General features: G+C 32.7%; 1 protein-coding gene across 1 annotated transcript in view; it reads left to right on the forward strand.

Annotated features, from left to right (window-relative positions):
• The window catches only part of LOC126739598 (two pore potassium channel protein sup-9), a 40,380-nt gene extending 37,398 nt beyond the window's left edge, over positions 1-2,982 (forward strand). The window contains exon 8 of the mRNA XM_050445358.1: positions 2,685-2,982. Coding sequence (XP_050301315.1) covers positions 2,685-2,817 — 133 coding nt within the window. The 3' untranslated portion in view covers positions 2,818-2,982. The remainder of the gene's footprint in view (positions 1-2,684) is intronic.
• The last annotated feature ends 12,695 nt before the right edge of the window (positions 2,983-15,677 follow it).

Consider the following 15,677-nt stretch of genomic DNA (forward strand, 5'->3'; position numbering starts at 1 on the left):
TTACAAAACAATAAATATCTGAAAAATAGTTATTATATTTTGAATATATTCTTGTGCTACATTTAAACTTTACATTAGACGATAAACAATTAATACCATTTAAGGAAATATTAACATTTTCTCGATCTAAACCAAGCATATTACATGTTCGGTCAGTAATAAAACTTAATTGGGAACCGCTATCAAGAACAACGCGTAATTCTTGCTTATTGCCGGCTTTTATTCATAACATTTATGCGCGCGGTAGATAACAAAGCATCACTTACCATGCAGTTTGCCGAATTATTGTTTATAATATTTAAATTCTCAGCTCGCGAAATAGCGGATGAATTATGGCTTTCATTTTCACTGCGGGTTTTTGTCGAATTAGATTTTTCAACATGTAATAAAATATTATGTTTACCGTGACATTTTTTCCAGGGTGGACGCCTACAATTTTTATTAAAATGACCTGCTCTTAAACAATTTAAGCAAAGTTTTAAAGATATAATATTTTCACCTCTTTTTTCTACAGGTATTTTTAAAAAGTTAGGACACATTTGTATATAGTGTTGACCTTTACAAAATACGCAATTAGCTATTTTACCATTCACTTGCTTAAAATGTGGTTCATTAGAATTATTTTCATCAACAAGCATTAAACCCCTTGTACTATTACTATAATTTCTATCATAACCCTTTTGGTCTAAATTATCAAGAAGTTCTGCTCTTGATGTTAAAAACCTTTTAAAATCTTAAAGCCCTAATTCCCTTTGAACCTTCTTTATTTATAGGTTCAATATTAAAAATATTTTTTATGTGATTTTGAATGAACATTTTATCATTATTAAAACGTTTTGCAAGCAATTTCCACACTAAATTATAATTGCTGGAGGAAAACTCTAGAGTGGAAATGATTTGTGCAGGCTCATTTTTAATTGCCACCCTTAAATAGTGAAACCGTTGAATATCTGACAAATGCTCGTTTTTATTAATAAGTGAATCAAATATATCTCGAAATTCTAACCAATTTTGGATCGCTCCATCAAAAATGGGCAAGTTAATGTCCGGAAGTTTTACATAGAGCGGAATCTCTTTTACAAGATATATGTGATTCTGATTTCGCGGATTCTTCAACGTTTTCAACTTTTTTATTTTCATACAAATATTGTCTTGCAATGGCTAATAAAGAATAATACTTATTTTCAAAATCGCACATTTCTTTATATTCTTTTTCTAAATCACTGTCATCGCAAGAAGCTTCAATTTTATTTTGAATGTCACAAAATTTTTGCATTAAATTTCCCTCAATATTATTTATTCGCGATTCTAATTCAATAATATTGGTATTAGAGATATCACTTTTGTCTTTGAAATTATCTTCAACATATTTAGAAAAATTAGTTAAGCTTGCCTTTATAGCGCCTCGCTGTCTTTTTAGTATGTCCATTTTACGTATAATCAGCAATTAATTTCAAAAATAAAAAAACAATAAAATAAATGGAACATAAAATAAAAAATCGTGCGAGTATGAAAAATACAAAATAAATAAGTTGCAAGTTGCAACAAAAACACAATTAAATGTTTAAAAACAATCACAAAATAGATCTTACTCACGCATTACCCTTTTCCTGGTAATTATTGTGACGTCTAATTTCCATACAGGTTTCCAAAACAGCAAGAATCGGCGCTAACCATAAACCATACTCTTATCTGCGGCCGCTGTAACTCACTACTGTACTGGTACAAATTTTCAACCCCTTAAATTTGTAGGTTGAACAAAAAAACAATTTTCCAGACCCAGTGATTCGTCTTCTGGTATCCGGCTCGAAGGACCATGAATATTACCGGGGTGGTATTATATGTATTATACTTCACTTTAAACCTCTTCTTCTTAAAAAGAAGGAAAACACAATAACACTCCAATTTTTTCTAAGAACTATTTATTAAAAACTAAAAAATTATGGAGTGAAGTTACAGGTCTAAAATGTAAAATGCGAATGAATTAAAAAAAGCTTATTTTAATGTAATCACGTCTCTAAACGGCGGTGGCGTCAGTATTGGTACAAAGAAGATGCTTAATACACAAAAACGCACGTGCTGGTAGATTAGCATTTCTAAACAGTCCATTATTTATAAAAGTTTCAAGAACACATTTTGTTTATAATATAAAAAAAGCAAAGTCGCAAACAACCATTATGCATAATTTATTTTAGATCCAATAAAAGCATTTTTGTTCGAGAGAAAAGAGTGGCTAAGGCTCTGGAAAATCAAAAAATTTGACTTAATTTTTTAATCAAATAGAAAAGAAGAAACAAAAACATAAACTCTTAATTCCTAATAACCAATTCATTTCAGCGACTGTTTCTTTAAATCAGAATTTATAAGTGGTAGGAGAGCAATATGTCACACTTACCTGTCAAAGCTGTCAACCAAAAGAGTAACCGCGGTTCTTACCAATTCAACGCTGAAAATCGGCTAATGTGTTTCCATGTAAAATATCTCAAATTTTATGACAGTTCCAATTGCCACGTCAATAATATTTAAGAATGAAACTTCATTTTTGATAAGATTAAAACGACATTGAGAGATAATTAATGTATTAAACGTGCACTGACATTAAAGTTGTTTATTGTGGAGAACTAACATTAAAGTCAGACCCGAACTTGTATAAAAAGAGAAAATTGAAATTCTTCATTATTCAGATGGTCCTCAAGGAGATCGCCGACCCAAATAAGGCATCTACTGCCGGTGCTCCCTATGCACGAGCTCCATTTGCCCAACAAGGACGTGCCGCCCCCGCCGGCGATTTACCCCAACCATAGGGCTTCGATTTGATTTTCTCACACAGCCTACGTTCAATAATGTGATATTTAAGTTATTCGAATAATCCGCCGAAATTGTTTTAGAAATAACGCGAGTTATTTATAAAACAATTATTAGCGATAATATTTATGATAACTTAAAGTATTAATAAAACGAATTATAAATAATGTAATATAACCCATGTTAATTTTTTTTAATAATAATATATGGTGCCTGAGTAGAATTTCGCATTTAGGGGCTCAGAATAAAACATTTTTTTCCGCTCCGGCAACATATACGGAAATAACAAATTAATTCTTATGATAATAATAATTGTAATTTTGAAAAAAAGCCATTTTTCTGCTACAGTGGATACAGCTCAACAAAAATCCCGACTGATTTAGAAATTAGTTTTTCTATTTAAATACGTCGTGCGTCGATTTGATTTTAGTGTTATATATTGTTTTGTTTTTTAAATATAATATATATCGTTGCAATCTATTATAATACGCCGCTTCAATCAATTTATATTATAATATCATATCTCTATATAATAATTATATTAACCTGACTATGTGTAATCTTAATTATAATCAGTTTCCATAAATGTGTAAAAGGGTCTAATATATCAGAAAAAATGGCTTGTAAAATTTCTTCAGATAATTTGGGATCAATAAGCAGCTAATTAATTATAGGACACTTTCTTTGTAACAATCTTTGCATACAAACATAATCTAGTTCAAGGGAGAAAACGAGTAAAACCCAAAAATATTCTTAAAACATAGGGCGCGTTTTTAAATTCAGCAGGATTTTTTTATGGATTCCATCAAATGATTGACAGATTGACAGCTGCTTGACTGATGAAAAAAGAAACGCTTTTTTGTAGTGTTGTTTTTTGTTTTCCTGTTTTGATTTGACTTTTCAGTTCATTTTCAAATTTATTTTTCCTCTTTGTGATTGACTTCACGTAACATGCCAGGGTGCGAAAAAATATTACTCCTATGCCTTTGACAGCTCCAATGTCATCTTTGTTGCCAACTATTTTTTCATTAAACATCGCTGTTTTGGGTATTTACTATAGTGTTTGCGGAATTACCGATCCAATTAACTTATCCAACAATACGATCCCAATTTCCACCTTAAAAGCATAATCAAGCAAGTCGTCAGCGGCCACTTTTGACAAATGACGTACAAATTTAGTGCCGCATCAGAATAGATCAGTAAATTAATAGAAGAACCTACTTAAAACGTACTTATGATACAGGGTGGACCTAAGGATATGCCATAGAAAGTCTATCGGGTTAATTATTAAAATCTTTAAAATTTGGTCTTCACATTAATGAATAATATACACTCGCTTAAAAGTTAAACTTCCTGTAAATAAATTAATATTATAACTATTAGATAGTATTTTACCATTTTTGAAATTAATAAACCAAATGTGTTAACCATTCGATGGTCATTTAGCTCTTAAGGTCGTATTGCTTTTTTTTAAAATGATATTTATCTATTAAATGAACTCCTATTTATTATTAGAACACACGTTGAACTATTCAAATCTGGTGTACATATCAATAATTAATGAAACACATTGCTTAACATGCCAATATTTTTTTTGCTGGAACTTACCGATGAGTTTATTTCAGACTGTTTTTTTTTTGTTATTAAAGTGTGATCTTTGTATAAACAATCTGTATAAAAAAAAACATATGCATTTGTAAAACTGCGAGAATCTTATTTCTAATAAAACGTTAAACATATTTTTTGTTTGTTTTTTTTCCCTGTTTCCGGAGCCCTAGTAGGTGAGTATTTGAATCCAGGACTCCTAGGTTGATAATTTATTAATATTAATTTTGTTTTCCTCTAAACAATCGCCTTTGTAAAAAATTTCTTTTAAAAACAAGAGATTTTTTATCCGTCATATGACGTAGGAATATGTGGCGGTGATTTTTTTCTATCAGGTAACGTGATCCAGATACGTTATGCGATGCAACCAGGACAATAACCGCCACGACCCGACTTGAGCCCTATGTTATAATAAATAACTCTAATTAGCTTAGTAATCCATTTAAACCATTAGATTAATAATTTTAGTTTAAGGCTTCACTTTTCAATTAATTTTCGACTAGATAAGTTGAGTTAATAGATAGTCAAATTGTGTGAATTCTTGAATATATTAGTTTTTTTTAAAGATTAGTATTCAACTTAAGACCATCACTGGATCCTACCGACTGCGCCAAATTGTGAAATGGTGAATTGAAACTTTAGAATTGGGTATTATGTTAGTAGACATTGTAAATTAAAAAGATACTTAAATCTTTAAATTGGCTCCTTTTTCTGAAGAGAATTCTAATTACTGGTTTTGTTAAAAATTAATTTTAATAAAATCCTAATAAATTATTAAAGTAAAATTTATATAAAATTTCAATATGCGCGTAATGATCCATCCTTTTAAGTTAAGACAAAAATTAGACTATTTAAGAGAAGTTATCGTGTACCTGTGTGAGGTCTAAAATTTATCCTAAGAGGACGTCTTTCAACGACTTTTAATAACGTTTTCTTAATGTACTTCAAAACGACATTTTGGAGACGATAGCCTCTGTCCCAATGCCGTTGATGATTAATGAATATTGAATACCTAATTGAGACGTCTTCAAGACCGCACACAAATCTCGGCTACTGCAACGTCGCGGATATTCATACGAACACCTCGTAACTGTGTTTAAGCATCAAGATATTGCATTGACAAATAAAACAAATTCTTAACACTTCATAACGGACGGTAGGGGTCGAAAAAAAAACATTATTTTCATGTAACTCAGTAGGACAGCATAGATAGAACGTAGATTTTACGTGCGGACGTTAAGCATTTCGACATTCCGTACATGTATTTGGCATTGTTGCCTTAATTTCGAACTGGCATTACTGTGTTACATTCTGTACGCGTGATTGGCACTAATTCCATTCCGTACAGGGATTTCGCACCCTGTATCTGATTGGATTAAAATTGACCAATGGCGTGGGCCTAGGTGTTAAATGCATATACGGAATGGTTAAATGCAGACGGTAAGCATCCAATGCAAACATATATACTCGCCGGCACAAAATTCCGCCACCCTGAAATATTGGCCAAGTTTGATGTTTTATAAATTTTTTATTTTTTATCAGATTCTCACGATTTTGCCATCAGTTTTTAGATACATTTGTTGTGATTTTTTAAAATCATTTTGTAAAGTAGCATTTTTCGATTAGGCTATATTATACAGGAGGAAAACAAACTGTTGTTTTTTCTCGTAATTTCAAAAGACCCTGTAGGAAAATTAAGGTGGATAATTCTGTTTACATACATCGAAATGTTTAGAATATATCTTTGATATATTCTAAACATTTCGATTTTTGATTCATTCCATTATCTCATTTCTGCTGCGAGCTGCAAATTTTTTATTAAAACGCTGATTTGAAGCGTATTTTTATTAGGAGAAACAAACACTAGGTATATCATAAAGTTAATTTAAAAAAAAACAATTTTAATAGCGTGTATTTCCTCCTCTCGCAGCAATAACAGCTTGCAGTCTTCGTGGCATCGAATGAATAAGGTTTCTTATTCTTTCTTGAGGAATAGCCTCATATTCTTCGATCAGCGCTAGTCGTAAGCCAATATTTCAGGGTGGCGGAATTTTGTGCCGGCGAGTGTATGTGCGATACAGCTGGAATATTCCAGTATCATTTTCGGCATTTCGCAAGTGCCTACGTCTGCAATTCATATTTGGGATTTTTTTGGAGTTTGGGTGGTAGGGTACAAGAGTTCAACAGTATACAGGGTGTCCGAGACAAAACAGTGCACCCTGAAATCTTGAGAATTTAATTGTCTAGTCAAAAATTGTCCGAACACGTCAAATTTACTATTGGGGGAGGGGGACATTTATTGACAAAAATTGCGTTTCTCTGACATCATCCCCCAAAGCCTCCATGTCATAATTTTTTTTTAATTGAGATAAATGAATTAAACGTAATTTTATTCTCTACATAGCTCGTTCCATAATTCGTTCTCAAAAAATATGAATAAATGTGCTTACAAAAATAAACCTTATTTTAAATGAACAAAATAAAAATTATCTAACACCTTATTTTCTAAATGTTGAAAATGATCTCCGATGACCTCCATTCAAAAATACATGTTCAAAACATATGTGCACATTAGCGAACATTTCGGGCATTATTATATTAGTCTGTGGCAAAGCCTTTGGTTTTAGGATGATATCGTAAAAAAAAATCTAAAGGGGTAAGGTCGGGAGATCTGGAAGGCTATTTATTCTACGGTAGGTAACTCTCCGGCCGATCCATCGTTCCGGAAATACGTCGCTCAAAAAATCACGAATGGTAGCAGCATAATGTGGTGCGGTGCCCCATCTTGTTGAAACATCAATTAATTTTCTAGGTTATCATTTTGTTCAAGTAACAAAACAAAGGTAAGAACACAAAGTCACGGTCAAAATCACATCAAAATCTTTGATGAGACCGTGACTTTGTGTTCTTACCTTTTTTTTTGTTTTCGATTGGTCTCTTAGAGAAAAATGGATGATACGTTTCTATTTGTTCAAGTAACTTAGTCATTTTGAGTTACTTGTTACTTATTCTAAACTTTTTTGACTTTGACTATTCTGGGATTGATGGCGTCCTGAAGAATTTCAAGTACTTTTCAGCATTAGGATTTGTATTAATAAAAAAAGGCCAATCAACAATACGATCTCCCAGAATACCAGCCGACAGTTTATTAATAAATACCAATCGACAGTTGTGTCTATTGACTTCGCCATATGAATAAAAGGAGCATTCGTCTGAGAAACAGACATTGTACAGCCAATTTCTCTTACCATTTAACCTAACACTAAAGTACTCACAAAATTGTACACGACGCTCAAAATCATTTTCATTTAGCTCATGTACGAATTTGATTTTGTAGGCATGATATTTGTGTAATTTATAAATTTTGTGAGCGGTACTCTTAGACCTGCCAGATTCAATGTGGTACCAATTTTTCGAGCAGATGTATTATGTTCTATCTCAACATAACCCAAAGCTGCAATTCAGTTCTCACTGAATGCTGAACTTAATTTTTTCTGTTTTGTATTGTTCCTGTCTCTTGAAACTTCCTTATCAAATTCATAACAGGGTAAATCATCCTTAGATTTACCCTTTTATCCGGATGATTATCATTAAGAGCAGGTGCTGCTTCTCTAGGAGATATTGTTATTTGGTTGATAATAAAGACCCACCAACTCTTTCTTGGAGCGTATAATCCATTATTAATACTATCAATAGCACTAGATTTAGATTAAACAAATACATTGTGTTACTGTTGTTATTGCTGACTTCAACAAAACATTGGTACCAAAAAAAAAACCTAAACCAGCGTCGAAATATGCAGGTATTTACTGACGTTTTGGTCAAAATAACTTGAATTTTTGGATTGTATTTTTTTTGACTAGAGATAACACCTGGATAATTTAGAATAAAAAAAGGAAATTTACGTAGTCAACACAATTGTAAGATTTAAACTGTTGAAGAATGTTAGCCACATTTGAAGGGTCAGGGGAAAAAAGCAGGTCAAGTCAATTGTTCACGAAACTGAGAAAAACACAATTTAATGTTAAAAACGGTACAAAATCAGCAAGAGAGCTTATCAAAAGACTGTTTATAAAAATTACTACAGTATTATGTTCTAAGAAAGTAAAAAGCGAGTTTCCATGATGTCGGTTGTATCCAGATTGATACAGACCTGAAAAAAAAACCACATCAATGTAAGGTAGATTGTAATAAATTATATTTTAACTTGCATTAAATTAGTCATGGGGTAGATTGAGAAAGAACTTGACAGCAGAGGGGCTACAAAACTTCATTAAACTTTGCAAATCGTTAAATTTGGCTCTGGAAATTGGCAGGAGGCCTAAAAAAATAAGATTTTGTTAAAACTAAGTAATATTTATTTATCTAGCTAGTTTGAAAAGTAATATTTTTCATTGTCTTCCAATCCAATACAATTCTTTTAGTAACACTGACCACAGTAAAAGGGGATGGTTTCGATCGTGATAATTTCACTATTTCTTCGAAATTTTTAGGTATTTCCATTGGTGCTTTTATGTTCCATAGACCAACATTTTTATCGCACTCCAAGTATGAGTGTCCACGTATAGGAAATGTAATTTTAATGTCTGTGAGGCCATGGATGCGATTGTTTGTTAAGTAATAAATGAATCTAAATATCGTGTAGTTTTTGTTCTGCCCTCCTGCAGAATCACAGAAAATTTCCAATTCCTGAACTTCGTCATCCAAATAGTTCATAATAAAATGAAAAAAGAATGAGGCCACTTCGTTCGGTCCTTTTTTGGCAACACTTTCATCGTACACGTAAAAAATGGACTCACCAGTTGCAAGAACGTGGACATTGAAGGAGTACATAGAAAGTTGACGTTTATAATATACATCGTTGGTAGCTATCTGCGGCAGGGAGACATTTTCAGCGAAATCTATGCAAATAGCTTCTTTCTTTTTATTTTTTCTTGTCTGGATTTTGGCTTTCTTCTTATGGTTGTAAAAACATTCCGCCCTCTTCTTATGAAGAATATTGTTTGTTGTTAGCTGTTGAATTTGTTGTTTATCAGTTTCCGCAGATAAAGCTTTAACTTTTGCTGTATATTCATCACAAGTTGCACAAGTGTCCGTGCGGGGATACCCAAAAGAAATATTAAATTTCGTGTTGAAAATCATCCGATAAGTGTCGTAAGATACCACTGCTGCAGGTGTAATTCTTTGAATAGTTTATACATTTTCTTTATGTTTAGACTCTCTGGCAAATAAGTTTTACCTAAATCTTTAAGGTTATAATGACTCTGGCGACTTTTAAAACTTTTGATATGGTTCTCAACCAGAGCTGCAGTGATCCTATTTAGCTGTCTGTGTTCCTTAGAATGCTTACCCCTTCTATCCTCAGGTGCACAACCCATTGATTTCAAACTTTTCTTCACATAGTAAATCTAATTTTTGCTAATGCCAACCTTATTTCCTTCTAATATCAACCTTATTTCCCGCCTCGTCGGTGACTCGAACTCTATACGAAAAACTAGCATTACGCAACTTCGCCTCCTCTTCTTCCTTTCGAGGTTGTCTCTGTGCCACGTGTCCTACAGTAACTAGCCCAGCCAGGTACATATCTTGTTCATCGTGGGATTGTAACTGGTTAAAGTAGCGTAATATGTCTTTTCTGTTATGTTCAGAGATTGAATCATAACACTTAAATCGTTTGCAGTGGCAAGGGGAACCAGCTTCATGTGTCGCAAGTCTTAATTTTTTATTTACATCAGACATCCGACCAGTTTTCTTCCTTTTTTTTGGCTCACTATGAAGTTTATCACTTTCGTCCGAGCTTAACATTACGGTATAGTCACAAACACAAAGCTAAACAGATGATACAAAACTAGCGAAACAATAGTAAACGAAAAACAATCTAACGGCTTTAAACGCTGTTGACACACTAATAATGCGGTAGCAGGAACCGTGCCAGGTGGCAATGACGGCGGCGGCGTTTCGTAATAATTACTGACTTGCCTGGTTTTTTCCTCTTTTCGCTTGACTTACTTGCTTTTTTTCCCTTATAGTAAAACTTTGAAGCCGTATATCGGCTGACTAGCCTGCTTTTTATCCAGTTTAAGTGTTTCTAAAGATACTTACGCTAATTCTGAACTGAATGCTCCCAATATATCAAAAAAATTGACTTACCTGCTTTTTCCCCTAACCCTTCATTTATTAATATTTCTTGAAAACAAATTGATAGAATAAAAAAATAAAAATAAGGCATTCCAGAGAATAAAATCACTCGATACCTATTCCGATTTAAAAAAATTGACGTGGGCGCTCTGGGGGCGAGGGGAAGACGTCAGAGGAACGCAATTTCTTTTTTGGCTAAACAAAAAGTGTCGCATAGTTAAATTTTATGGATTGACACACTTTAATATAAAACGGCCTTTAACCTAAAAACACGTAATTTATACACGTCGAAAATAAAAAGCATCAGTTTTTTTTTAAAGATATTTAATTGGATTTCCTTACCTAAAAACAGTTTTTTTTTTAAGAGGGCAAACCAAATGTATAAACCAAAAAAAATATTTATTTAAAAAAACAGTTAAAAAAGTACTCGGTAGCCCCACTGAAATATTGCAATTGTAAACAGAAAACAAAAATTCAACTAAAATCAGAAAAAATTAGTGGTACGCCTAAAGGCCGGACTGACAAAACACTTTTTTATTTAAATTTGACATTAACAATGTCTCAGTACCGGTTTAAGAGTAAAAAAATGGCTCGCGAGTCCGGCCACGAACGAATAACGGTTCGGTATATAGTATAATGGTAGTGTATAATATATAAAAAAACAAACAGCGCTTTTAACTTAAAATTAAATTAAAATCGTCCCACTATAAAGAAGAGGAAGAAGACAAAAGGAGAGGTAATTTAAATTAAATGAAAAAATTAAAACACGCATCCATCACTCGCCGCACTTACGATACACGCATAAAATTGTTTGAGTCTTTATTATCTAGCATCACTATGACGCGAACGTTTTATTTGCTGATTTCTTTTGAGGTTTATTTATCTCTATTCTTTAAATAGAAGAAGCGTTAGATAGTTTTTTTTTTAACTGAAAGTAGCAGTAAATGAGACTTCTTTGGGTCAACTATTTAAACTTAAGGGTAAACTAAGAAAATCTTTGCCTTTTCAATATTCTTTTTTTTTTGAGACATCTAACTCTGCAGAACGTTTTTCGCTTTTAAGCCATCGTACTATAACTGAAAGTAAAGGAAAGTTCTGTTTTATCAAAAAAATTTATCTGAGAGGCACAGGAAACTAGTAGACTAAGAAACATTTTTAAATAAAGCCAATATTAACCTGAGACTCAGTGTTGCAATTACTTTACTGTATTTATACCTTGGAACACTCTGTGGGAAGAATTTTCCAAAAAATACGTAGGGCAATAAAAAGAAGGCAATTTAATAGTCTTTCTAATTGTACCAAATAGTTTTATGAACGCTCATTTTAAGGTTGGAAAAACGAATTTTTTGTTAACCCTTTCGATACTAACGGGTGATATGTGTCCCACCAAAAAAACTGTTTTTAATATACGCATTTATTTTTAAATTAAATGTTTAAAAAATACTAGTGGGTCATATATGTCCCAGGCAATTCTTTTTACAAACGGGTGGGTCAAAAATGTATTATTTTTATATCGGCTGTTGTCCCAGTAGTATATTATCCAGTTTTTGAAATTAAATATAACTCGTGGGCTTTATTTTGAGGTTAGATTGGATAGTAAATTTGAAATGTAAACAAGCGGTTAAGTGGCGCTCTTGTTTTTGTGGTTATTAAAGGTGTTTTTTTGTCTTTAAAAGTGAATTAAAACTATGACAAGGTAAGTTTTAGTTAAGGTAAAATATTGTATCTTGTATTTGAATAAAATAGGACCCAGATATTTAGATTTAGGGACGTATATGTCCCAGTCGTAAAATTAAGATTAAAGTGGAAATTTAGGCATTAGCTGTATGTTTCTTATAACGTCAATTTATAAGGCAAAAAATCATTGAAAATTACAAAAAGTTAGTAAGCCTTTTGAATATGTGAATATTTTTTTGCTATTTTTCGGTTGAAATTGAGGCATAAATATAAAAATTTGAACCTCGTAAAAATTTGAACATAATAATTTTATAAAAAGTTCCAATAGGTATTTAGAATTCAAATTAATATAATAAAAATAATACTGTATAATACGTTTATTACAGTTTACAGTACGTACGTTTAAAAAATAATAATTACAGCATTTATAGTCGTTATGTTTGGTGAAGACCTACATGATATATATTTTTAAAAACCCATCAGCTGATGCTTACTTTTTCGTGCTTGCAGTAGAAAACCGCTAAAACCTAAAGAATTACAAGAAATGGCTATGAGTATTGACCAGTATGGATTATCCGATGATTCAGATATGGAAGATCCTTTTCAAGATTCCGGCTCTGAGTACCAGCCCTCATCTGAAAGTGATATTGAAATGGATTCACCTAAAAAGAAGAAGCCAAAACGAGTCTCCCAGGATGAATTGGCAATTATTTGTAGTACCGACAATACTTCCAACATTGAAAACGAAAGCCCTGAAAGCCTTATTGAACCTGAAGTAATTGAAGAAAACCAGGAGAATTCTGAAAATGCAATTTGTGACACTACAAACATTCATTGGACCACCAGTAGCAGCTTATTCCAGCCAGCAAAAACCATACCAAAAATAAAAATCCCTAGCATTTTGTATTCCGACATAACTCATAAATCGTCTGAACGGGAGTGTTTTTTCAAACTGTTTCCTAAAAGCCTGTTTATGTTTATTTCCCAATGCACCAACCAGAGATTACAAATTCTCGAAGTCAAAACAAAAAAAGCATATGCTCCAACTGATCATTATGAGATCATGATAGTTTTGGGGTGTTATATTGTTATGGCATATAACAAAGTACCGTGCATGGCAAACTACTGTTCCTCTAATAAGTCACTTAGAAATGAAGCTATAAAAGAAGCCATATCACGCGATCGTTTTCTTCTTCTTACATCTAAGATGTATTATAATAATCCAAGTCGTCCAGAAAATTCAGGAAAGCTTTATTACATTGAAGAAGTAATGTCCTGTTTGAAGCATACGTTTTCAAAAGCGCGTTCGGAGAGCACATTTCAAAGCATAGATGAGTCTATGGTAAAATTCAAAGGCCGTTCAGCTCTTAAACAGTATCTTCCTCTAAAACCAATAAAAAGGGGCATCAAGGTTTGGGAAAGGTGTGATTCACAGTCTGGTTACGTATATAATATGAACATATATTGCGGGAAAGAAGTTGATACTCCAGATAGCACTCTTGGCCAAGGATTAGGTGAACGGGTTGTAAAGACCTTATGTAAGTCTATTGGAGACCCGGAGGTAATGGGTATGCTTTGATAGATTTTTTGCTTCTGTTTCATTGATGTCTTCCATAAAATTTGCTGCAGTGAGTACATGTATGCCAAAACGAAAAAATCTTCCAAAATTTGAAGATTTTGTCGCTAAACAAAACATGAAGAAAGGCGATTCTTGCTCTTTATTTAGCAACGTAGGTGTTGCTGCATACTTATGGAAAGATTCAAAAGAAGTAATTGTTCTCTCAAACTGCCACAGTTCTGAGATGGAAACTGTAGAACGGCGACAGAAGGATGGAACTAAGGCTACAGTGCCGTGCCCCAAAGCAATCAAAGATTATAACTCCTATATGGGAGGAGTGGATCTCTCAGATCAACTCTCCGGCCTTTATGATATAGACCGGAAGGCACAGAAATGGTGGAGAAAGGTGTTCTATAAACTTTTTCTTACTTTAGCCACAAATGCGTGGATACTTTTCAAAGAAGCTCACAATCGTGATGTTCCATTTATAGTTTTTTTAGTTAACTTAGCTGAATCGCTTATTAATTTGGGAAGAGAAAATGCAGGCATGGTAAGGAAACGTTGTACTGGCAGACCTTCAAGTTCGTCAAGAAATATGGTAAATGTTGGCGATCATTTACCTATTCAGGGAACCACTCGACGTAGATGCCATTCGTGCTCGTCAAAAAAAATCGAAAAATGTACAAAAACTATGTGTTCAGGTTGCAAAGTTCCGTTATGCGCGGACTGTTTTTCGATATACCATAAATAGTTTGCGCGTTTATGGTTTCTATAATTAAATTTTATGTATTATGTTTATCTGGTGGTACACATTTGTCCCGATGTTTACTTAGTTTTCATTACTAGTGGGACACCCGTGTCCCAGGTTGTATTTCTTTTATACGCTTATATAAATAGATAAAAAGCAATTTTTTGTTTTATTTCTAAGCTACCTTATCCAATAACAAGATTTTTTATTTAAAAAAATTAAAATTTAAAACTCGTATTTTGAATGCATCAGCTCGTGTGGGACATATATATCCCATTAGTAAAATCAAAACCATTTTTTAAAAAATAAAGTCGTTGCGAAAGGGTTAATTTAGAATGATTTATGTAGTGTAATGAATCAAAAACACAGAATGATCTTTTTAGTGCTTCCAAACAAATACAGCCAATAATAACGGTGTACATGTGGTAGAAATAGCTCTCTTTATACCATGGACAATTGTCTGTGTATATCGGGAATTTAATAAGGTTTCCTATAGTAAGAACCAAGTCTATAAAAGACGGTTGTAATGCTGAAAAAAGTGAATCTTAAGAGTCCTAAAAGCCCATAAATGAAGTTGAAATGACTGAATTTATATCTTGAAACACTCTGTGTATTTCCTTAAGGGAAAGATTTACCAAAAAATATGTAGGGCATTAAAAAAAAAAAGGAATTTAATAGTCTTTCCAATTGTACCAAGTAGTTTTATAAACGCTCATTTGAAAGTTGGAAAAACTAATTTTTTGTTATTTTAGAATGATTTATGTAGAGTAATGAATCAAAAACACAGAATGATCTTTTCAGTGCTTCCAAACAAAGCTAATAATAGCGGAGCTTTAGGTGCTAGAAATAGCTGTACCATGGATCACCATGTATGTATATCGGGAATTTAATACGGTTTCCTATAATAAGAACCAAGTCTATAAAAGCCGATTGTAATGCTGAAAAAAGTGAATCTTGTGTATCTTCTTAAGGGAAGAATTTGCCAAAAAATATGTAGGGCAATAAAAAGAAGGGCATTTAATAGTATTTCCAAATAGTTTTATGAACCCTCATTTGTGGGGTATAAACGCAAAACGCGACATGTCCATTTTTCAACGAAAATGACCTTCATGTGCACCCAGAAAGTGTATAAATTTCTCTATCTGC

Source organism: Anthonomus grandis, chromosome 1 (assembly GCF_022605725.1).
Source record: "Anthonomus grandis grandis chromosome 1, icAntGran1.3, whole genome shotgun sequence".
NCBI lineage: Eukaryota > Metazoa > Arthropoda > Insecta > Coleoptera > Curculionidae > Anthonomus > Anthonomus grandis.